Source organism: Diceros bicornis, chromosome 3 (assembly GCF_020826845.1).
Source record: "Diceros bicornis minor isolate mBicDic1 chromosome 3, mDicBic1.mat.cur, whole genome shotgun sequence".
Lineage (NCBI taxonomy): Eukaryota > Metazoa > Chordata > Mammalia > Perissodactyla > Rhinocerotidae > Diceros > Diceros bicornis.
Window position 1 is genome coordinate 55,519,196 of NC_080742.1, and position 23,940 is coordinate 55,543,135.

At 41.5% G+C, this 23,940-nt stretch overlaps 1 protein-coding gene across 1 annotated transcript; it reads right to left on the reverse strand.

Annotated features, from left to right (window-relative positions):
• Positions 1 to 21,362: 21,362 nt before the first annotated feature.
• NEUROD6 (neuronal differentiation 6) lies at positions 21,363 to 22,376 on the reverse strand. The gene has a single exon (XM_058568991.1). It carries the CDS (start codon positions 22,374 to 22,376, stop codon positions 21,363 to 21,365), a length of 1,014 nt encoding a protein of 337 aa, XP_058424974.1.
• Positions 22,377 to 23,940: the final 1,564 nt, after the last annotated feature.

The window sequence follows — 23,940 nt, forward strand, 5'->3', positions numbered from 1 at the left end:
CCCTCTGTTGCTGCATTTCCCAGTTACCGACTCTTCACCCGCCCTGGGACCACCTTAGTTTCTTCCTGGCGATCCCCTGATCCACACTTCCTACGGAATCTCCCACGGCTCTTGCTGCTCATAACTTGCACCCAGACTAAAGGACTCCTTGCCCTGGACGTGTTCCACGCCCTTCCATGCTATTTTTTACCTAATAGAAGAGAAGGGGACTAATACTGCTTGAACATTGTTCTAGAGTTCTGTTTTGATGTTCAATGCCGTTCATTTTGCACTTCAAATCGTCTACGGGTTTTTTTTTTAGCAATCTGTCTTTAATTGATAAGAGCTCTTACAGCTTGTTTTTCTATAGTAGACTGCTACTTCTTTTTAAATTTATGAATGTGATAGTTTTACAAATCTCTTGGAGGATCATGTACTTAAAGTCTTCTTTTGTTTTCAGCGTTAATTCTGTGTTCTCTGGATATAGTTCTTGTGTTTGCTAAGTATCATGTCTCTTTCATGCGGAGTCTTTCCTGGATGTTTGGCGATTCTTTGTGGTCTGTTCATATTATAGATGAGTGTCTAACTTAAACAATATTATTAGGAAGAATTATTTCCTCAGCTCAATCGAAACTTCCTATCTGCCCAAGAATTTGTGTTCTGATTTAGAAAGCCCTGCTTCTGCTGGCTGGATGGAGGAAGAGGGCATGTGGAGGGGCAAGGCAGGCTTTCTTTTCAAGTGTACACGTGGTTTTTCTTCCGGGTATAGAGATCAATTTCTTAGTGACCACACGATTGTTAGAATGCTGCTTGCTTCCACTGCCCCATACCATTTGTTAGGTCTCTCCTGTCAGAATTCTGAAATCAGAGAGTACTCCAGAATTTAATCCATAGCCAAATGCTGAATCCAGAAGCACATTATGGAACTGCCCTAACTTTTTTAATGCCACTTAATTCATTAACTAGCTAGTCTCTCTTGTCTTACTTCTAGACTCTGCTGCTTCTGAGTTTGGAGTTATTAGAGTGTCTGTTGGGGAAATTCACCTGGACGCAGGAAGTTCACTCTTTTATTTGATGTGGTTGTAGGGTTTTCAGTTGTATTTTCTCTCTTTCTGTTATATATTTGAGAAATTTTTCTCTGTTTGGGTCTGCTGGTACTATACTTTCCAGCTTTCCAGTGCTGCTGTGTATTTAATTTTTTAATCTCTTCCTGCATTTTAATGGAATTTTGGGAGAGAGTGGTGGCCACACATGACCTTAGCTATCTTGAACTAGAAGTCTTCCTCTATTCATTTTTACTGTACGTATTTCTGGCTCAATTATAACTGTACCTGTGACTTAACAAAACAGAATTTAACTGTAGCCCTGTCTACACTTGCACCCAGTGGCCTGCAAACACATGTTTAGCGAAATAGTATTAATCGCATAAAATACTAGGAGTCTGTACTTTAATCAGGATATGTAACAGTGGACCTGCCCATCCATTCCACATTTTCTAACTCAATGTTGAGGAAAATGCTACTTTTTTTCTAAGCTTATTGTGGGGTATGAGGCACATTAAGAAGAACTATCCAATTCTTGTCTCTTCTTTATTTTTTAATATGGTTTAAATAACTTCTATTAATTTCTTTTGCATTTTCATAGGAAATTGTTATTAAAAAAATCCACCAGAGCTTATGGTTCTAATAGTCTTTTTAGGAATCTTTGTGCAATGAACATCACACGTAATTCTCCAGATAGTCCATTGAGTCTATGGCTGAAAAATACTGAGTCTTTTGCTTAATGCCAGCATTTATCATTTCTTTTTCTAAAACATCATTATCGTAGGCCCAAAGCTAATTTTTCAAGTGAAGGAATGTGTTTAAAGATAAAGAGGAGAAATTCTAATATTTTCTTACTACAACTTGCTAATTTGCAATAGAATTGCATTATAGAAGAAAATTCTTAAATATATATTTGTGAATATCGGTTATAGTACTCAGAATCTTGTACTATGATCACATGACAAATCTATTTCTGTTTTATTGCCATGATAATTAACCGCTTAGAAATTTATTCTGTTTTTGTCATTCTTTCCCATATTTTATCAGGTGGATGGAAGTTTCTCAGTGTAAATCTAGAATTCAAACATCTGACCGAGAGAATAAATGCTGTTTTTTAAATTGGCCAGCATGGCAAGGCAGAGACGTCCTGGAGGGCTACAGATGATATCAATCACTTGCTAGACTCATGACTAATTTAATCTCCTTCTTGCCATGTTTCCCCATCAGCCTAACACTGCGTGACCTGTCAGAGTCTCTGCCACAGTGTGACTGGGCTGAGGAGGAAACAATTTGTTCAGTCAAACCGATGTGGCTACCATCTGATTCAGGCTTTGTAATAACTCATCCTGGCTTGGTGGAAGTTAATTTTGTCATGGTCTATAAGGAAGGTGTTTGATTAGCACGTTAGAGGTAACGGGAATTCAGCACTTATTCTGGGTCAGGCACTGTTTTCAGCATTTTACACGTATTATCTCATTTAAATCCTCACGTCATCACTATGAGACAGGTGCTACCATTAGGTGAAACATACAAGTGAGGAAACTGAGGGCCAGAGGAAGGAAGTCACCTGCCCAAGGTCACAGATGGTGAGCAAGGGAGCCAGGATTTGTGCCCACTCAGAGTGAATCTAGAGTCCATGCTTGCATAACTCCTTGCTTTTAAAATATAACACAGCTTTTACTTAGAATTCTAGGACTATGTATTAACTATATATTTATATGTAAATAGAATAAACAGCCTGAAATAACAAATGAATTGTATCTTATTTATTAACTGAAGAATATATATACCTAAATATTTTATTGAAATAATTCATCTCATTTATGGACTTGAAAGAAAATAAAGCACATTTCTATTAAACTATCTATAATTCAAATATTTTCTTACATTATATTAACTTTTTCCTTTTATTAGTCTGAATATATTGGCGTTTACTCAATGTTCATATCTTCTAATCTGACTTAAAGAATACCTTCCCTATTCCTTTAAACTCTCCAGTTGTCACTCTGCCTTTCTGGCCCTTAATCTCACCTGGAAGGCTAGGGACTGCCCGCCTTTGCTCAACTGTTCCAACCCTGGACCCAGAGGCAGACCTAGGTTTGTGGAGCCTAGAGCTTAAACGATTGGTGTCGGGGTGGGATGGAAGATATTTAATAAAAAGAATGCAAGATGAAAAATACAAAATTAGGTCCAAAATGAATATTTACTTAAGGTGAGAAAAGAAATCACAACACATTACAGATTTTTAAAAACCTGGAAAATACTACAAACATTAAGAAATCCAAAAATACACACACACACACACACAATATTTTTAATAGTTAACTGGTTGACAACTTAAAAATACTCTTTCCCCCGCTACGTTTTTTGGTTACATCATCATTGCCCATCTCTTTGTATAACAACAGTTTGGTCATACAATTTTTAATAGAGTAGAAGGCTAAGCCAGTCTTTCCTCTACCACAGTTCATCGCAGTATCACTTTTGTTTAATGGCCCATCATTTTGATCCAAATTTTCTGTGTGTGTGTGTTTACAAGTGAATTTAATGATTAACAAAGAAGATATACTTCACATATGTTCAGATCAAGATTTTGTAATTTCACGCTCACTTTATTGAACATTCCAAAATGTCTTTACAAATGGCAGTTAAAATGGATTATTTTAGCTTTATCAAAGCATCATTGCATCAAAAGGGGGGGAAAGTATGGCATATTTATACTTGGATACGCTTTCTTATCAGGTACACTCCTGACAGGAGAGAACTTCCATTTGGCCAGACCTGGATGAGACTGGAAGTTCCACTTAACGATTATACATATCTGGTAACTGGAAAATTCCCATCTTCTGGCTTCTTATTTTTCCCCATTAGCACGATGCCGGGTACTACAGGACACACTCTGTGGTAACACCACTTCTGGTGCTGCTGCTTCATTTCTCAGTTTAGGGTCAGTCAGCACAGTTGGGTAGTAGGACTATCCCAGGAAGCCATTCCTGCACCTAGAGAGCCAGCAATAGTATGAAATAACTAAGGACCACATGAATATACCCCAGTAACCTCAAACTAAATGTGTCCCCAAGTTGGCTTCCCTTAGCCAAGTCCCCAAAATTTTATCTGTAAGAGTGGCCATGTGAGAGAGAGAAAGGCAGAGGGCCAGAGGCCCAAAGGCAGATGCCCACTTTGAGTCTTTGCACACACTCTGGACCAAGCTCCAGGTGCCCAGGGCCGAGAATTCCCTTCCCCAATGGCTTTGAGCCCGCTTCCCAGGCTGCTGACCTGCTGGGTCAGTCCTCAGTGTGGACCATGCTTACTCAGGCTCAAGTGATGGCCAAGGGGTGCCAAGGGTGGGAAGAAAAGGAGACAGGCTAGTGCCTGGGGGCTGGCTTTCCCCACACTGCCAGGGTCCCAAGAGAAACTCCAAGGAGACTGATTAGTCTCAGTTTGAACTAGGTCTTCCTCTTCATTATGCAGGCATGTTTGTCAAGAGAGGAAGATAGGACATATTTTATTTACCTGTTTGTTAGCTAGATTTATAACTCAGATGTTCCAAAATGAATGTGATACTCATATTATCAGAACTAATCATAAAAAACTTATCAAATGTTAAAACAAGCAAACAAAACTTTAAAAGCCTAATCTGGACATCCAATTTAGGAACTCTGTTTGGTATGTCAAGAAAGTGCACCAGGGGCTGGCCCTGTGGCTTAGCAGTTAAGTGCGTTTGCTCCACTACTGGCGGCCGGGGTTCGGATCCCTGGCGCGCACCGACGCACTGCTTCTCTGGCCATGCTGAGGCCGCGACCCATGGACAGCAACTAGAAGGATGTGCAACCAAAACATACAACTATCTACTGGGGCTTTGGGGAACAAAAAAGGAGGAGGATTGGCAATAGATGTTAGCTCAGAGCTGGTCTTCCTCAGCAAAAAGAGGAGGATTAGCACAGATGTTAGCTCAGGGCTGATCTTCCTCACAAAAAAAAAAAAAAAAGTGCACCAGGGGGCTGGCCCGGTGGCACAGCGGTTAAGTGCAGTGCTCTGCTGGGGCAGCCCAGGGTTTGAGGGTTTGGATCCTGGGCACACACTGACGAACCACTTGTCAAGCCATGCTGTGGCAGCGTCCCATATAAAGTAGAGGAAGATGGGCATGGATGTTAGCCCAGGGCCAATCTTCTTCAGCAAAAAAAAAGGGAAAGATTGGCATCGGATGTTAGCTCAGGATATTAGCTTTGTTACCTCACCAAAAATAAAGAAAGTGCACCAGGACATCTGTCTGCTAAAAATCTTTGGACTCTGGGAAGAAGAGTTGAAGGGACTTTGGCAGTAACATTCATGATTCCCAAGACCCCAAGCCTGTGGGACAGAGAAGGCACAATGAATGTTGCCCCAGCCTCTGGAGAACACGCCCAATAAAGCAGGACGCATGCCAAGGGGGTTGAGCAAGTAGAACCACATGTCATTGCTCACGATGATAGGTGCTCAGTCACCATGGCTAAGACTAGTAAACAATATGCTCCTGATGCCACTCCTGAGGGATGGAGCAAACCACAGCGATCTCACAGAGTAAAGCCGTCTTCGGTTGGAGGGTCATATGCTTATAATCACACAGCCGGAATCTGCATATCAGTAAAAAGAAATCATTCTTGAACGACAGAAAATTATTCTCTTTGGGAAGAGAGGAACAGTAGCACTAAGCAGACGGTGAGTTTTTATTACACAGCTATTTGAAATTCTAAGCACCATTATTTGTGTTATATAATACTTAAAGAATGCTATAATTAGGACACATTATGAAGAATATAATCATGTAAACAATCAGATACCTTCTCACTATTCTTCATCTGTTGTCAAGTAACTGCCGTGGGTCCCCTCTTAATCGAACCCTGATTCTGTGCCCTACGTAGGCTGGGACAGAGGAGTTGGGAGTCCACAATTTTAAATTCTAAGAGGTTGTCCTGAACATCTGGGTTTTAGGACAATCAGAGCAGCAGTCCTTGCAGATGACAGGAACTTCTGCCTCCGGTCTTCTCTTTCTCTTACTTGCTTTTCAGTACTTGACATCCAACCACGCAGCCCTCTCTCTCTGCTGTAAGAGGAAGCGGGCTTGGTGTTCTGTTTGGCTCTCAGATCCCCCTGGTTTTCTGCCCCACATTGCTCAGGAAGAGCTGGAAGGGAGAGATCAGAGCCCACTAGGGTTCCTCAGTGTGACTCCCTCCTAATGATCCTTTTCCAATCAGAAGGGAGTAATTTTCCTCCACCTCATTATTTTCCTGCCTAGCTTTCTGCCCTTTGAAGCTGAGCTTTTCCTTCCATTAACAAACAGCTAGGAAGGTGTACTCACTAGTACTTCATGCTAATCTTGTAGTTTTATACCCTGACCTCTGACCAACTTTTTGACATAAGTAGTTTCTTAAAGGGGCGATGCCTGCTTTTTCTAAATATGTTAAAAGACATTAAAAGAGATCCTACTTTCTTCTGGGGTCCCCTGGAGAAAATAATGCACACAAAATACAGTTATCTTTTATTCAGGCAGTGGGGTGCCTTTTTTGCTTTATATGTCAGATTCTACATGGTGGCCTGGATACTTGGGATTCAGAAACCAGGCAAGAGGTTAGCATTTCAAACAGATACTCAACACAAATTAAACTCCTCTTATCTTCTATGACAAGAAGCACTTGGTAAACACGTTTCTTGATAGAATGTGATTCAGTTAAACATTTATTGAGCACCTGCTGTGTGCAGGACATTGTTGAGTGCTATATTGAGTACCATGTGGGTCAACAGTATGATCAGGATTTACAGTTTGATAGAACTTATGGCTTCACGTGGACATATATGGAATTTTTGAAGTTCATAAAGTGAATAAATACAGTAAGAGCACATGATGGACTAAATACCCCTGAAAGTCAAGAGAGAGATGGGCAATGCATGCTCAAATTGCGGAGGACGAAGGGAATCCATGACTCAGATTTTCTTTCTCATGTTTTGTTTTCTTCCAAGATTTTCTTAACCACTGTCTTTTCCCAGCTCTAATAAGTCCCCCAACCTGTCAGGGGCTTCTTGGTCTCCTACCAGGGTATACCATTTTAGATGGTCTAGAGTCTGTATTTAAGTTGGTGGACAGATTTACAACATTTGCAAACATCTTACGTGTTTGGGTTTGTGGTAAAACTTTCAAGGAAATATAGTCAATCTTTACAAGTCACAAAACACAAATAATATCATGGTACACTGTTTCTAGGAAATACACAAGTCTTACTTGTCTCATCCTTAAAGCAAGATTTTGCCATTACTTAATTAAAACAACCAAACTTAGACATTACCAGGACTTTTTGAGCAATGCTATGGAAGGACTGTGGAGCTGGTTTTTGAAAGACTTGGGTCTAATTTAAATCCTGCCTCTTGCTAACAGTGTGAGTTTGGGTGAGTTACCTAATTTCTCTGCTCTTGCATACCTGAGACTAGTGGTTACATTTATTTGCCACAATATAGCAAAAGAGTTGTTGAGATCATCCACATAAAATAACTCTTAAAGGTATCATTCAGATGGAAGGTGTTATTACTACAACAAGCTTTGAAATAAACTCTTGGGTATGGTTTGGTTTCTTTTTTTCTAGTTGTTAACAGTTATCAAATTCTATTTCTGATTTTCTTCACTAATCTTTATAGAATGTTTCTTTTCTAATTACTCCACTTTTTCTAGCTGAGGATCAAAACACAGAAGGCTTCTACAGAGAGGTGTGCCTTTATGTCAGTTTGAGAATACTTTGGGGTTGTTCGCCTCAGGGTCTTGCTCTCTTTTCTAGCGAGAACATCATTAATACAAATCAGAGCCAAGGCTTATTACCTTTCTGTGTTCTCAGCTCCCCTCTTCCCTCCCCCTCAACCTACCACCCCTCCTGTTTATAACAGAAGCAAGAAGGTGCAGGTGCCAAAGATAAACTGGAGAAACTAAATCTCTATTACTACTTTTTTCTGAATCATAGGTTTCCCTTGTCAGTTTAACTTTTGAAAGCGGCAGTAAAAAAGAATGTGGCAAGACTTATGGAGTGAAATGTAGTGACTTAACCACAGACTTCTTCATAATTGATGAAGAGATCCTTTCCAGGACAAATCCTGGAAAAAAAGTGGTTTGAGTTGTCTGGTCTATCCAACCAGCCTTCATGGCGGAAATGGCTAAGGAAGAAAAGTAGTCGCCCACTGCAAAACACACTCCACTGTGATGGTTCACGAGACACGAGTTCCCAGGAAAACTAAACACTAAAGGAAAACGCAGGTGAGAGACATATTCTCCATTTTTTAGGCTTGTTGTTCTCTTTTAGGCCTGAGACGTGAAGTGCAATAATTACGTTCATTTCTCATCTAGAATGATGCAAGTTTGTATCTTATTCATTAGAAACTCGAACTCCTTAATGGAGGCATGAAATTTAGCTATGAAACAAAAACTACATATCATTTTGGCGGGATAATGAAAAAGAGGGTTTAACCTCTGAACAATTCTTTTATATCAAGCTTCTTAAATAAATCAAATAGGGGCGTGTGTGTGTGTGTGTGTGTGTGTGTGTGTTTCTTCCTTCTCCTTCATCTTCTAAGGAAAAACAGTGAAAAGAAGAAGGAAATTGGAAACTAGAAAAAAATAGAAGAGTCTTGGCTAGTATTGGAGATTGAGTGCTTTTGGTTTTTCTCCATCATTAAGTATCTATGTAATAGTAAGCCTATAGATTTAAAAAAATATCTGTTTAATATGATAAAAATAGAAATAAACTAAACCTTTAATTCCATAGTTTGAAAGCTGATGCTTCATACTTTGGTTAGGTCAAGTGCCCTCTGACAGGACACGCTGGGCTATTCCGTAGATGATTCAATGGGGTGACCAGAAACCTAAAATTGAAGCCATATGGAAACTTACCGTGCATATTAAATTGTGTGTAGCAGTGTTAACAGCATCTTGATTTGTGGCTGCAAGTAATAAATGAATTATATTAATTTTGTAGCTGCAAGCTAATTTCTCCAGAATTACTTTTTAATAACCAAGCATCATGTTCGCTGGTAAGATTTAAACACATTTAAGAACAAATTTGTAGACTTTTAAGTAATGCTAGATTATCATTTTGAAAGTTTAAGAGTTCATTTACTACCATTTCCCCTAACACCAAATTTTTAGAGGCAAAATGATTTTGTTCAAACTGGATAACTCCATTGATAAACGATGGCTTTGTCACTACCCAGTAGCAGTCACCATCCTAGTACAACCAGGTGGGAACTGAATTGTTGCAAGTATTTTTTTCCTTATTTTATAGGTGATTTGTCTTTATCATATAACTTATCATTTTCTCTCCCCTGCTGGATTGAAACTAGTCATGCTTTAATGTCAGTGCAAAACTTTGAAAATTATGGTTTGTTGTCTTAAGTGAGGCTGTTTAGTTTGGAGGTGGAGAGTGTGGGTTCTGGAGGCTGACTCCCTGGGATGGAATTTTCATCCCACTACTTATCAACTGTGTGACCCTGGGCTAATTTTTGTGCCTCTGTTTCCTGAGGGGGCCCATAGTAATATGTACCCCATGGGGTGTTGGGAGGGTTAAATGAGAAAGTACACCTGAAGTGCTTGGATGAGACCTGCCTTGAAGAAGCCTCATTAAATGTGAGCTACTGTAATTCTCCCGGGGAGGATGAGGTTCACAGGGAGATGGTGAGGCTGCAGGTCAGTCTGACCTGGATTGAATGCTAGAGCCACCATTTATTGCTCTTGGACGATAAATGAGTTGGACAAGTTGCTTCACTCCTCTGAACCTCAATGTTTGTCTGTAAAATGGAATTTTCATACCAACCCCACCTGCTTGCTCTGTTGGGAGGCATATATGAGATGAGATGTGAAGAAGTATAACATAGTGCTAGTCAGGTAGTAGTTTCAATAAATATTCATTTCCTTTCTCTTCCAGAGAAAGTAGCCTCATCTCTTTTATTTGTGGTGGGGGTGTGGTCGCAGCTAAATCAGATGACCTATTTCTCCTATCTTTTTAGGCTTCACATCAAAGTGGACTTCTGACAATAGGGAACAGTGGTATGAAAAATCTGCACTCACAAATAATATACAGTCGTCTGTCGATATCTGCCGAGGATTGGTTCCAGGACCCCGGATACCAAAATCCGAGGATACTCAAGTCCCTTGTATAAAATGGCATCATATTTGCATATAACTTATGCACATCCTCCCATATACTTTAAATCATCTCTAGACTACTTGTAATACCTAATACAATGTAAATGCTGTGTAAATGGCTGTTATACTGTATTGTTTAGGGAATAATGGCAAGAATAAAAAGTGTGTGCATGTTCAGTTCAGATGCAACCATCTAGGCCTTTTGGTCCTCTCTTGGTTGAATCCACGGATGCAGAACCCGCAGATAAGGAGGGCCCACTGTAATAAGTGTTTATATATGAATTTTAAAATATATTGTATTTTTTGGCTATAGATTTTTCTTCTTAATTATAGTTGATATCGGATAATATTAAAATGAGTTGGCCTTTCCTGAATAAACACAGACTGGTAATGAAAGGAGGAAATGGAAAAGAGAAAACTACCTTGTACTTAAAAAAAATATTGCTATGGGTAATCTGCGTGTGAGTAATTGGAATATTATCACCAAAAATGGTCAACTCCTTCCCAAATAATAACTGTAATCGTTACTTATTGAGCACTCACTATGTGCCAGACATGCTGACTGATTTACATACAATATCTAGATTAATCTTCCCCTAAATGCTATCAGCTAATTGTTATGGATCTCATGATTGCAAATAAGGATACTGATGGTTAGAGAGGGTAAAAAAAATCCCTCCAGTCACTTTCTAAATTGACTGTTCAGCTTAAGTGATAGAATGGGGTAGAGTGGCCATTTTGGCCTCTTCTTTTCTTGTTGCTATATCTGATTTCATGACACAAAACTTTACAACAAAGAACTTTTAAAAACTTTGCAACAATATTATTCCAAAATCTTGTAATTGGGAACCATGTTTTAATTCGTCTGCATGGCCCTTAATAATCCTATCCAGAAATCAAAGGCCTAGTTTGGTACAGTTACGGTGCAGCTCTTGCAGTAATTCTGAGAGGAATCTGGGGTAGTAACTCTAAACACAAACACAGAACTTGTCTTGTGGAATATTTAACACTGAAAGGAGCTGTACTCAGAGAAACCCTAACTACCAGCGCCCTGGTTTTACTCCTCTTTTCTTTTCAGGCCCACACTCTGAGTTTGAGCCCATCTATGCCCCTAAGTCTACAACCATAGCTCAGACCTTTCTTTCAAATCCAGACTTAGAGTGATGCCATTGAACCGCCTGCTACATAACTCGACCGTGACTGTCCATAAGGCGCTTAAAAACTGAGGGCCTCCTACCTTCCCCATCCTCAACCTGCCTGATCCAAGCCACAGATGTATATCTGTTCTTCAACCTCTCCTTCCTTCCTCAGTTTCCAGATCCAGGCAATATGTACTATGGTTTCTCTCTATTCATCACCTCTTAGGCCTCTCCACTGCTTTCTATGCCATGGTCATCTTTCACTGAAGCGGTTTCTTGATTGGTTCCCTGGGTTCTGGGTGCACCTGTCACTATGCTACTACAGCGATACTTCTAAAATGCAAATCTACAGATGTACTCCTCTGCGTAAGATCTATCAGATCTTACGTGGTGTGACCTTGGCCTGCTAATCCAGGCTCTCCTCAGGTAAATCCCTCCTTACTCCCTTCTGAACTTGCAATTCTGAAAGTGATGTGACCTTCTTCTCTCTAGGTGAGCATTTCTGCCTGAAACTCCCTTCTGTTAGAGTCTTGGAGGGCGTTTCCAATAAGTGTCATCCCTTACCCCTTCAAATCCAATTGCTTAATAAGATAAGAAATAAGGCAGATAGAAGCCAAAGATCAACTTTATAATTGATAAAGTTAAGGTCAGAGAATGTTACTTAGAGTGTGAGCTAAATGAGCTTGCTAACTCAACTTTAGAAATGAACAGACTGTTCTGAATAATCACAGAAGACCTTGGACCACTGCAGGCCTCCCGCAGTTCCTTAACTTGGAACTCTTAGGAACACGCAAGAGCAGGCTGGCTGGAAAAGAATAGCTGAGCCAAGCATGCCCAGTGTTCTTTTCCAATATCTTCCAATCAGATTAAGGCATTCCTTCCCTAGAGAAAGGGTTTAGGAGGTACCGAGAGGCCAAGAATGTCACACCTCCATCTGGATGGAAATAGGAGGAGGGAAGAAGCACTCCCACCTTGCACCCTCTCACACTGGTTCACCTGAAATGTCTCTAATCACCACTGCCCAGCTCAAGTGTCTCTTCCAGGAAACTCCTCATCCTGCCCTCTCTGTGGCCCTCCCTCCATCTGTGTCCCCTCCACTAAAGCCTTTGATTTACTAATTTATATTTATCCATATGTCTGTCTTCTGTCTTGGACTCCTTGTTCTTGGAAGGTAGTATCTTTTTCATTTTTATATCTTCCACATCTAATGCAGTATCTGAAAAAAAAATTACTAAACTAAAAATAGTTTAGTAATAAATATTTATTGAATGAATGGGTGCTCTTTTGGCATTGACTATTCAGGCTCCAAGAAAACAGGGATGACACCTAGCCTGCTCACCACTGTGTCCACCCTCTTCCCTGCACCTTTTGCAGCACCTAGTGCAAGATGGCGCTCCTCCACAGCATGTTAACTAAGCAACGGACACATAGGCATCCTCACTACACCAGGGACTCCATGAATGGGGGAGCTTGCCTCCTCCTACCTCACTGTATCCTCAGTGCCTAGAGCAGTGAAGGACTCATCAAAGCAGGGCCTCAATAAATAGTTGTTGAATGAACAACTCCTCTCATTGAATCCTCTGCTTTTCTCCTGTTGAGACAGAAAATAGTGAAGGCCAAGACCCTTTATTGTGAGGTTTTATTGAAGGCATGGAGCAATTGCCAAAGCATTGCCCTAGTGTATCATAAGGAAGGTAGACAATTTTCTACCCCTCTCTTCATTGACCATTGAGTCACAAACTAATTGAAATATATGGCTCTAGAGCCCTGAAATATCAGACTAGGAAAGTGAGAAGCTGGCATATTTTCCTTGTTGCCCGCAGTTCCAGTTCTCCACAAGGTGTTGGCCCATCTACATTCTTGTCTAAATCCTCTTTGGTGTGATGTGATATCCCCTTGCATAGTCATACAATGGAAACTGAAGTGTCTCAATTTTGCAATTCTCCAGACGCAGGAGAGAATAAAATTTTAAAAATTGATTGGGGGATATCCCTTTTATTTTCCAAGCCTGGGAGAGGTATTGTAGAACATGCACAAAGACCAATTTTTCCATTATGACAAGCCCACCATCCTAACTGCTACTCCATGATACTGACTTTAAGACACTGCCATGAGGCAGTCTGCATTTAATGCTCCCAGGGTTACAGTAAATCTGGATTCCTCCACCACAAAAGAAGTGCGACAGCCCAGCTCGAGATCCACCAGGATATCCCCTGTTATCTTGAGTCGTGTCTTACACAAAACACACAAAAATCCTTCATGACTAATTTTACTTCACTTATATTTTGGGAAGAAAGAGATATGGAATGTTCAGCAAGGGGGATTTGAGAGTGAGTGTATTTCAAAATTGTACCAGGAAGAATGCCAAGATAGTTGAGGATCATTGCTCTCCAATGACAAATCCCAGAGTCTTCTACATGCATATCCAACTTTTTGACTAGAGCACTGACTGCTCAAAGGTTGGAAAGGAAAACAGCCATTGTGTCTTAGCAGATCACACACCTGTGATATTCCCTGACCAATGCTGCTTCACAAAGGCTAGTGCGACTCATGACTTCAGTTTCTTTCTTCTTACCACAAACACTAATGGGCACCTGGAATCCCTCCTCTTCCTTGCTCTATTTCGTTGTCTGTATCCAACTATCTTGCTGAGAGCCGAAAGGCTATAATATTTGGCTTACGGTATTGCAGCTTTCTTTTCATTAGCCTTTATCTGTCACCCCCAAGACTGTGTTCATCATTTAGTGATGTGGAATACATCTGGTGTTGGCATTGCAGGAATGCATGTGGACCAGGTAATGCAGTAGCCAAGGATTAAGTGGAACCTGAGAACTAGTATTCTGAATGATCCTTGGGTGATTCCCACAACCAGCAAATCTTGGGAATCCTGATCTATGAGTCTAGGACTTGACTGGATTCTTGCAGGCTATTCTGATAGGTCCTTCAAGCCATTTTTTGGTTCTTACTTTATATTGCAATGTAAGGTCTCTGAACTGGCTGGGTTCTTCCTCCCCTTCCTGACATTAAAAGGATCCTGGTTTTTTACCATCTTCCTCTCAGAGTTCTCATTGCAAGACTGCCTTTTTCAAACTCTGGAGAGAAATGAGGTCCCTGACTTCACACCTTTGAGATTGTTGCTACATTGTAAAAGTCATCCCGGGAAACTGGCAGGTGAGCATGCAAGGGATTCTCCCCTTTCTGGTGTGACAGGATCTGACATAAGATATAATACAATTCAGAAGCTTGAGTGCAGGTGTCTGCAGAGTCTGGGCTTTCTGAGTTTTTCATACATTTATTCCACCACAGGTATTTCCAGATCAGTGGCTTTCCAACTTTTTGACATTTGACATTATAAAATATGTATTACTATGTGTATGTACTATATGTGTATCTGAAGTAAAGTTTCAGATGAGCTAGTACTTACTTTTACTATGTGTGAGGAACTCTACTTTTTATTCTATTAAAAATATATTGATTAAGTCCACTAGACTAAATTTGTATCACATCATGCTACCTGGATATAACCTGCACTTTGAAAAATACTGTTGTTCATATTGTTCAGATTTAGCAGCAGTTAATATGTTTATATCACATTAATAATAGAAATAATAGCTGGTTACATCAGCCTGCTTACTTTGAATCAGGAAGTGGGATAAGTACTTTCCATAAATGATTGCATTTTATCTTGACAACTCTGTGACATATGTGTTATTATTCTCACTTTAAAGCTGAAAATCTGAACCTCACAGTGGTGGTTCAGTGTCGGTTGTGGGATGTGAAAGATCCATGCTGCTTTGCCTTTAAATTGTGGTTATTCTGTAATAAAACCAGAGCTTATATCCCTGATTACCATCAATGAATCAAGAACTTAATGAGTGCGTGACTGTAGAGACACAAAGAGGATTAAAGCTTGCCCCTGTTCACATGGAGCGTGCAATCTAGTCATATCTTTAAGTTAAATAGGAATATGTAACCTAAATAAGATTTTGAATATTACATAATATTTAGGCAATGAAAATCTAGTTGACGGAAAAAACAGAGTTGTGATTTCAGAGCAGCATGAAGCCACCATAGCCCAGAGGGATCTGGGAGGCTCCCTGTAGGAGGTGGCCTTGGGGTACATACAAATTGGAGATGGTGGAGAAAAGAAATGTGGCCATCTCAAACAGGTGGAGCAGTGCAAGGCACAAAGGTGGATGGACATCCAGTAAACCTCACCTTCAACCTCAGGTTCAACCTCATGGGCTTTTTCCTGTAGAACAGAGGTGGTCTAACCTTGCTCCTCAGAGACACCTCAGGAGCTGGGGCAGGGGTGTCTTGGGTGTCTTGGTTCCTGATCCTCCACATCTATCTTCACCAGGAGCAGAAATATTTTCTTATGTGCACGAACTCCAAAAATATCATTTGAACAAAATGTACTGATGCTTTAAAGAAAAAAGTAGGTGAAAACCATTAATGCAATGAAATTGGAGGTTGGAAAAGTGGACTAGAGGTCCCATACATAAGACCTTGGGTGCTAACTAAGGGAAGATAGTCTGAGAGCTGGCTTTGTCCAGCTATGTCCATTAGCACTGTGCCCCAGGACAAGTGACACGATTTTGCTGATTCTGTTTCTAGTAAAATAAGGATCATAAGAATTACTACCTCATGATAAAGTTCCCAGAACTAAACAAGGTGAACATGTGAAAAACGTTTTGTAAATTCTTAAGTGCTATATGACGTCAGCAGCTGTTCTTAGTTCTAATATGGAGGAATTAGATGAATGAAAACTCAAAATTCATTTTATCATTTATACGACAGAAAATGAGAAGCATGAAAGGTGTTACTCCAAGGGATTGGTGTGTTGGAGTAGTTTAGGAAGATTAATTTGGAATTGGGAAATGGGCTGGGAGGAGGAAATGTAGAACAGGAGTAACTAGCATAGAGGCCAGTGTATTGGTCTAGGTGTGAAGTGATGAGGGGAACTCAACAGAACTTGGAGACTAACTTGAAAGGGCAATGACTAGAAAAAGAAGAGAATATGAGAAATATTTAATATCACTTTTTTCTACAAAATGCTTTTCATATTCATGATCTCATTTAATCAAAGGAGGCTCAGAGAGGTTATTCACAGGAAGCGGCAGGAATGTTCTGGATAGGGCTTGCAGGAGTGGGTAGTGTTTTTGAGAGAGTTTCATTACAGACACACTGAATTGTAGGGGACAATGGGATATGCAAGTGAAGACGGTGGGCTGAAGTACAGATCTGGTAGTCTTCATGTAGAGGGGACGGGAGGAGGTGGGGTCTGCAAGACAAAGAGGAGAGGTGCAGAGGGCTGAGTGATGAAGAAAGGTGAGAGGAGGAAGAAGAGCTGGTAAAGGAGACAGAAGAAGAGTTAACGAAGTGCGAGAAGACCCACAATAGCTTGGAAGGCAGGGGCAGCCAGAGAGAGAGCAAAGAGAACAAGGATTGAACAGTCATTAGACTTCAGTAATTTGTGTTACTTTTTATGATCCTATATTACCAGCAACTGAGAATCTGCAAAGTTGTGTCACTTGCCCACGGGCACAAAGCTAATGGACACAGCTGGACAAAGTTGAGCCCTCAGACTTACATCCTTGGGTGATCTCTCATATCTCCTTAGTTGGCACTCAGGGTCTTATATAATGCAATCTCTGGTCAACTTTTCCAACCTGACATCTCAATTCTTTTCATTAGTTGTTCTTACACACTTTTTTAAAAAACATTAGTATGCTTTGTTCAAATGATATCTTAGGAATCAGAGTAAATATTAAAACATATGCAGCCTCCCTTGGATGGTAGAGGTGGAGGAAGGACTATAGCAGATCAAAAAGAGAAGGTGCTAAGAAGATGAGACATTCTGTGTCGAGTACTTATTGAAGAACTTTGACTAGACAGGTGGCAATATCCTCAATAAAGAGGATATATTTCCCAGCTTCTCTTAAATCTAGAGGTGGTCAGTGAGATGTAAGTAAAAGTTATGGGGTGGGGCTTCCATACATATTTTCTAAAGGGGTCTGATGAGGTGGGTGGGACACTCTTTTGCCATCCCCTTTCTTTCTTCTTAATTGAAATAAGGACACAATGGCTAGAACTTCAGCAGCCATCTTGGGCCATGAGGTGAATTTGAAAATGGAAGCCCCACACTAAGGCTAGTGGAGTAGAAAGGCAGAAGGAGCCTTTGCAGAATCTGCAAAGTTGTGTCACTTGCCCACGGGCACAAAGCTAATGGACACAGCTGGACAAAGTTGAGCCCTCAGACTTACACCCTTGGGTGCTCCTGGGAAGCCAAACAAGTCCTACACTACCTAACATTTCTTTTAAAGATTTTATTTATTTATTTATTTTCCCCCCAAAGCCCCAGTAGATAGTTGTCTGTCATAGCTGCACATCCTTCTAGTTGCTGTACGTGGGACGCGGCCTCAGCATGGCCGGAGAAGCTGTGCGTCGGTGCGCGCCCGGGGTTCCGAACCCCGGGCCGCCAGCAGCGGAGCGCCCGCACTTAACCGCTAACCCACGGGGCCGGCCCTAACATTTCTTTTATACAAGAGAGAAATACATCTATATTTTGTTGAGGCCACTTACATAGAAAATATATATTCTAATCCTGATAAATGAGAAAGGACAACATTTGAGAAGTTAAATATAAGATTCACATAATTCAGCTCAAAAACGAGATGTCTAATCAGTTTGAAAGACAATAATTATTCAAAGGGTTCAGAAGAAAAGAAAGACCTTTCATCCTTTCTTGCTGGGAGGTGAGGGAAGCATGAGGTCAGGAAGGGAGCAAGGAGATAAGGTACCCTGACCTTGAGCCTGTAGGGTGCTGTATACTATTGCACTGAGGCTGCAATAAGAGGTTGGTGGTGAGGCAGGATTTTGACCCAAAACTATCTGACTCCAAGCCTTTCTCATCCTAAACTGCACTCTCTATACTATACTACTTCCCCTTCCATTGGAGTGGAAGGTGAGACTCTACATTGCATGGCATCTCTGATGTTGGTAAATGAATGAACAAGTCATGTGATTTCTCAGGATTGTCATCCACAGGGAACAGGGAAGGCTCTGCTGAGGAAGAGAACTAACACTCTGCCCCTGGTAAGTGTAACGGGGGCCAGCTGAGTGAGTCCCACTCCAGGCGGCATCAGTGGGATCTGAAGGATGATTAAGCCACAGGGATCAGTCCCACACACCCTACTCACAACACAGTCTCTCGGATTCCATCAGTCCACGGAAGGAGAGAGCACACATCGGATTTATGCATCCAAATTATGGAAGAAATTTCATAATCTCTGGGGTCTGTGCCTGAAAATCTCACTCTTTTGCTTGAGTTCCTTGTGAACAAAGCTCTGAGATGAGACGCTTCTTCTGAATGTTTGCTTCTTCCCCAGACATTCAGCCGGCTGCTGTTCTTCCTAGCTCTCCCACGTTGCCAGAAGAGAGAGGGGGGAACGCATCTCCTGTTGCAATCTCTAGTTCGCACACGAATTTGTGACCCTGGAAAGACTATGCTGTTTTCCAAGGCTGTCTGGACTAAGAAGACACTGAGCCGGCAGCGGGTCACCTCGGAGCAAGGGTAGGGGAGACCGCATCTATTCTGCTAGTGACTAAACAGAACTGCCTGTTTAAAAAAAAATTTTAAGACTTCTTCTTCTTTCCAGGGCTGCCTCACTTTCTTGCTCTTTGCTCAGACAGGGTGAGCAGCGATCAGACTGTTAGTGTCTGAGGGGCCTTAAAGAGGCCCGGCAATCCTGGACACAGTCCCAGGGAGGGCAGATTTTTCGCTGGTATACGACAGCACCACAAGTTACTCCTGCGTCCGAAACAGAGAGGGGACAGACGGCTCCCTACCTCGGGCAAACTTCTCTCCACCCCTGGAGGGCACACTTGCCCCTCTTTTCCCGACTTCTTTGCCCCTGCCCTCTGGGATTTGAGTGAACAGGTGCTAACACAGCCGCTTAGAAGGGCGCGTTCATCCCCCGCCGAGTCCCCGCCAGCATCTGCTCCGGGACTTTGCCCCTCAGGGCGCGGCTGCCGTGCGCGCCAAAGGTCTCAGCGCTTAACGCGGGGGGAGCTGAAGGGACGCTGCCCCCTGGAGAACGGGGCACAGGCCTCTGGGCCTCGGCTCAAGAAGTCCCGCAGCAGTGGCAGGCGCAGGACAGGGGCAGCTCTTAATCAAACTTGGGCAAACTGGAGCTGCCGCTTCTCCGCATCCCCCCTTGCGGCGGACCGGGCAGGTGAAGGGGCGATCCCCTTTTCCGTCTCTTGGGGCCTGGTCCCCAAGAGGTCGCCTCCTCCTGGGTTTGGCACAGGGTCTCCGGGGCTCGTCCACTCCCCAGGCGGCTCAGCCCCTTCCCCAGCAGGCGAGGTCGGCGCGGGAGCCGCGGCCAGGGCTCGCAGGGCGCGGCCCCCAGGCCCTAGGGCGCCCACTGCGGGTGGGACATGGGCAGTGCAAGCCTGTGCCCTTGGACCCTGGTGACAACTGCGGGGGACAGGAAGCCGCCTCCACCTCCTCTTCGTGCCGCCTGCGAGGCGCCGTCGGGCCTTCGCCGGCTCAGGCCGTGCCCGCGGGGCGCACGAGTGGGCAGCGCTGGCCCGGCCGTGGTGCGCGGACCCCCTGCCCAGGCCCACCCACACCCGCTCCATCCCGCCACCGCTGGACCCACTTCTGCTGCCCTCACCAGCCTTCGCAGCTGTTCCCCCTGCTCTCCGTGGGAGGCAAACCTGCGCAGGAGGGCATCTGGAGTGAGGTCATTGCCACCTTGGTCTTTATTCTAGAAGTGGCTCAGTTCTGCTTAAGAGGATGAGCTCCCCAGGCGGTATTCAAGTAGGTTTTTGGTAGCCTTTTGTCAGGAAACTTTTAATCGCACAGAATTTAGCCTTTAATCGGCCAGACTTTTTTAAACGGCACAGAGTAAAACCTTCCATTTTTAACATCCACTCTGGTGTTTGCTGGAAATTTGCCACCGAATTTAGGCTCGAGCTGAAGGTTACCAGGATTTAGCATTGTTTCCCCAGGATGTTTAACCCTCCTGGGCTCCTCTTCTTTCATTTAAGATACTTAAAAAAAAAAAATTATTGTAAGCGCTTTGGCCATTTTGTTTAAGAAATTTGTTTTATCTCCTACCGTTTTGAAATCCAGAAATATTTCTAAAATGGGGAGGAGGGAGTGTGTTGGAGACAGAAAGCAGCTGTGTGCCAGGAAATAATAAGTATCATGCAAAAATATCACAGCTAATAGATGTCCTTTACGAGTGTAAATATCTATGTTTAATTGCTTTAAAAATGTGGGGTGGAAAAACAGTTATACATTGTGATAACAAACCTGTACAGATATTTTCTGAACAATACAAAACAAGTGCTGAAAATTTTTTCTTTATGATTGAAATAATTGTTCCAAAATTATGACACCACCTACCAAATATCATGTTGCCCCATCTGCAAATACTCGAAGAGGAATGGTTGCCAATTGAATGCGTTTAGATTCGTCCTTAATAAAAAGAAAATTGCATAGCTTTTTATATTGTTGCACATCCTGAAATGCATCTTCCAATATCATTGTCAGCTTAGTGTTATTCTTGATACTTTAAATTTTCGATTTTTCGGAGATACATAATATATAATTCCTAATAAATATAAACACATTATTTTATTCATCTGATTTTAATAACATGCATTTTTATAATTACTGTACAACTGAAATAGACATTGAATTATAATGTCTGCATGTCTTTATTCAACAGTATATTCTTAGACACCTTGTTCAAACAAATTAAGTGAATTTAAAAGAAAAGAAAACAAGAAAAAAATCCTTCCAGTAGAAACAAAATCACAGTGCTTTACAGACAAAAGGAAAGGAAAAGAAGTTCTCATAGGAAAAGAGATTTATTGTTACATAGAAAATTCTCACAATAGTTGAAACACACTTCAGAAACTAGTAAACACCTTAGATAGAGTTGTGCCAATTACTCAGCCCACAAGCATCTGCTTTGTCTTAATTAGACGGGGGAGGTGAATGACCACTGTTTATTTTCATTTTCCTCATTAATTATGAAAAACTGCATTTAATTCATCTTGCATGGTGAGAGATTGGCTGCGCAGATGTAAGTCGTAAGGGAAGTGGCTGTCGGTGGGCAACCTGAACATGGCACCTTGCCCAAGGGGACCCCTGGGTGGCACTGCACAGTAATGCATGCCATAATTGTAATTTTTGCCATAGTCCAAGCTTTCTTCTTGCTTCAGGGAAAATATCCCATTATAGTTAATTGGGGGAGGACTTAAGGGACCTTCAAACTGAGGGCTGGCACACTCGGGGGAAGTGCTTTCATAGAAGGATTCATATGCACTGCAATAATTGTAGGGTTTCATGGACTTGGAATTATCAAGAGTTCCATGCCCCGGGGGAGTGGTGAGCTCCGGGCTGTGGTAGGGCGGGTAGAAAGTAGAATAGGGTGACCGTGTGTGGTGCGCAGCCTCCCCACCCTGGCCCATCAGGAAACTCCTGGCGTTGAGCTGCAAGCAGCCTGCCACCAAGTTTGTAGTTGGCTGGGAAAGACCTTTGCATAAGTTTTGGACGAACGTGAGCAGATCAGGTCTCTTGCCGATTCTCAGAATTTCGGAAAGTGCCCAGATGTAGTTTTTGGCCAGTCGTAAAGTTTCTATTTTGGACAGCTTTTGGGTTTTGGAATAACAAGGGACCACTTTTCTTAAATTGTCCAGTGCGTCGTTGAGGCCGTGCATCCTGTTCCTCTCCCGCGCGTTAGCTTCCTGTCTCCTGAACTTGACCCTCTCCAGTCGGAGCTTGGTCGTCTTTTTTTTTCTAAGACCCCTCCTTCTGGGCAACCCATTTTCATCTTCCTCTTCTCTGTCTTCTTCCTCTTCCTCTTTCTCGGTTTCTTCTCCAGGGGCTTTTTTGATGCTCTTTCCTCGAAGGACAATCTGTTTGGAAAAGCTTTCTGGTTTCTTAATTTGCTTCTGGTCTTCGCATTCTCTAGAAAACTTTCTGCACATCTGGGATTCTGGCATTACAACAGACTCATCAAACGGTAGTGTTAACATGGTTCTCTAATCTTAAATTACCTGAAAAAATGCCAGCACAACATTTAAAGTGTTTTCATTTTTAAAGTTTATACCCTTAAAACATATTTAATGACTTAATCATAAGAGTACAAAAACACATGAAAAAGACTGGGTCCGGACTAATTTTTTTTACGTTAAATATAATTTTTGAGTTTGTGCAGACTAGTAATTATAAAAAACATTAACACATGCAATAGGTTTAATTTACACAGGCAAATTATCAAAAGAAAATAAAACATAAAGCATTTATTGTATTACCACCATCATCTCCATTTCCCTTTGATTTTAAACTGGTTTTTAATACACAAAAAGGACCATGGAATTCAAGCAAATGCAAAACATGATATAGCAAAGCAGAATTTCATTAATTCCAATTCCCTTGAGTACAAAATGAGAAGGCACACCAGTTTTTAAATAAAAAGTGCTATCTCTCCATTAGCTGATGAATTTGTGGGGGTTTTCAAGGAAAAAGACCAAGGCTTAACTTTATTTGCTGTATTATACAACTGTGAATTTTGATAAGTGGCTGTTGAAATATACAAATTTAAAGAAAGATTAATCAGAGCCAATTTTAAAACTGATTTCCTTCTGATGAGTAAAGAAATATGTAAAAGACCACTATTTTCCCAGCCTTTACAGAAAAAAAAGGGAGAGGATTAGGCTAATTTGGAATAAACTCCATAAATAAATTAAAAAATAAAAATCACTGGCATTTTTTTTAATCAAAGGAAATGTTGAGACTGCTTTTACATTTAAAATTTTTCCAAATGTAATTGTCTATTTACTGCTGTTCAAATCATCCTGGACAAAAAACCACTCTCGTAGTGTTTTTGTTCTACGAGCCACAGAAGTCTCCCTCTAGCTAATATCTGACAGGAACGGTCCAAGGATTCTGACTGCAATTGTGCACGTGTGTTCAGAATGCCGAATGAAAGGGGAAAATAATTTGTGTTTCAAATGCATTTTTTGGCTTTCGTTTGTTGAAGCAGCAAGTATTTTCATCTAAAGTCTTCAAACAAATAGGCATGTTAAAACAGAGACTTTTCAATCTAACAATCTCCAGCCCCCTCAACACACACACACACACACACATACACACACACAAACTCTTAGTAATGTCCACATACTTGCAGTGTTACATAATAGCAGTGAAAGTATGTGATAATTACATCATAAGAATGAAATATGATAAGAAGTTATAGATGGCAAAGAGCATATAAATACTATAAGACAGTGACACTGTATCTTTAAATACTTGCATGCAAAGCCAGCATCAATTGAAGTATATCTTTATTTATATTACCTTAGGTTTTAATTTCATTCAATAATCAGTTTTCATTTTGGATCTTCCAAATCTTTTCAGGCTGAGTGTCGCATCGTCTCCTGGAGTCTCTAGATCTGTGTATATCTGCACTATCTCATTGATCTCTAAAAAGTGACATTGATGCCAACTGCCAGAGCTGGTACCCATGCCATCTGCTAGTGACGTCACAGGGCAGAGAGAACCATGTGATCCTCTCTCTTGGGACCTTCATTCTGCACT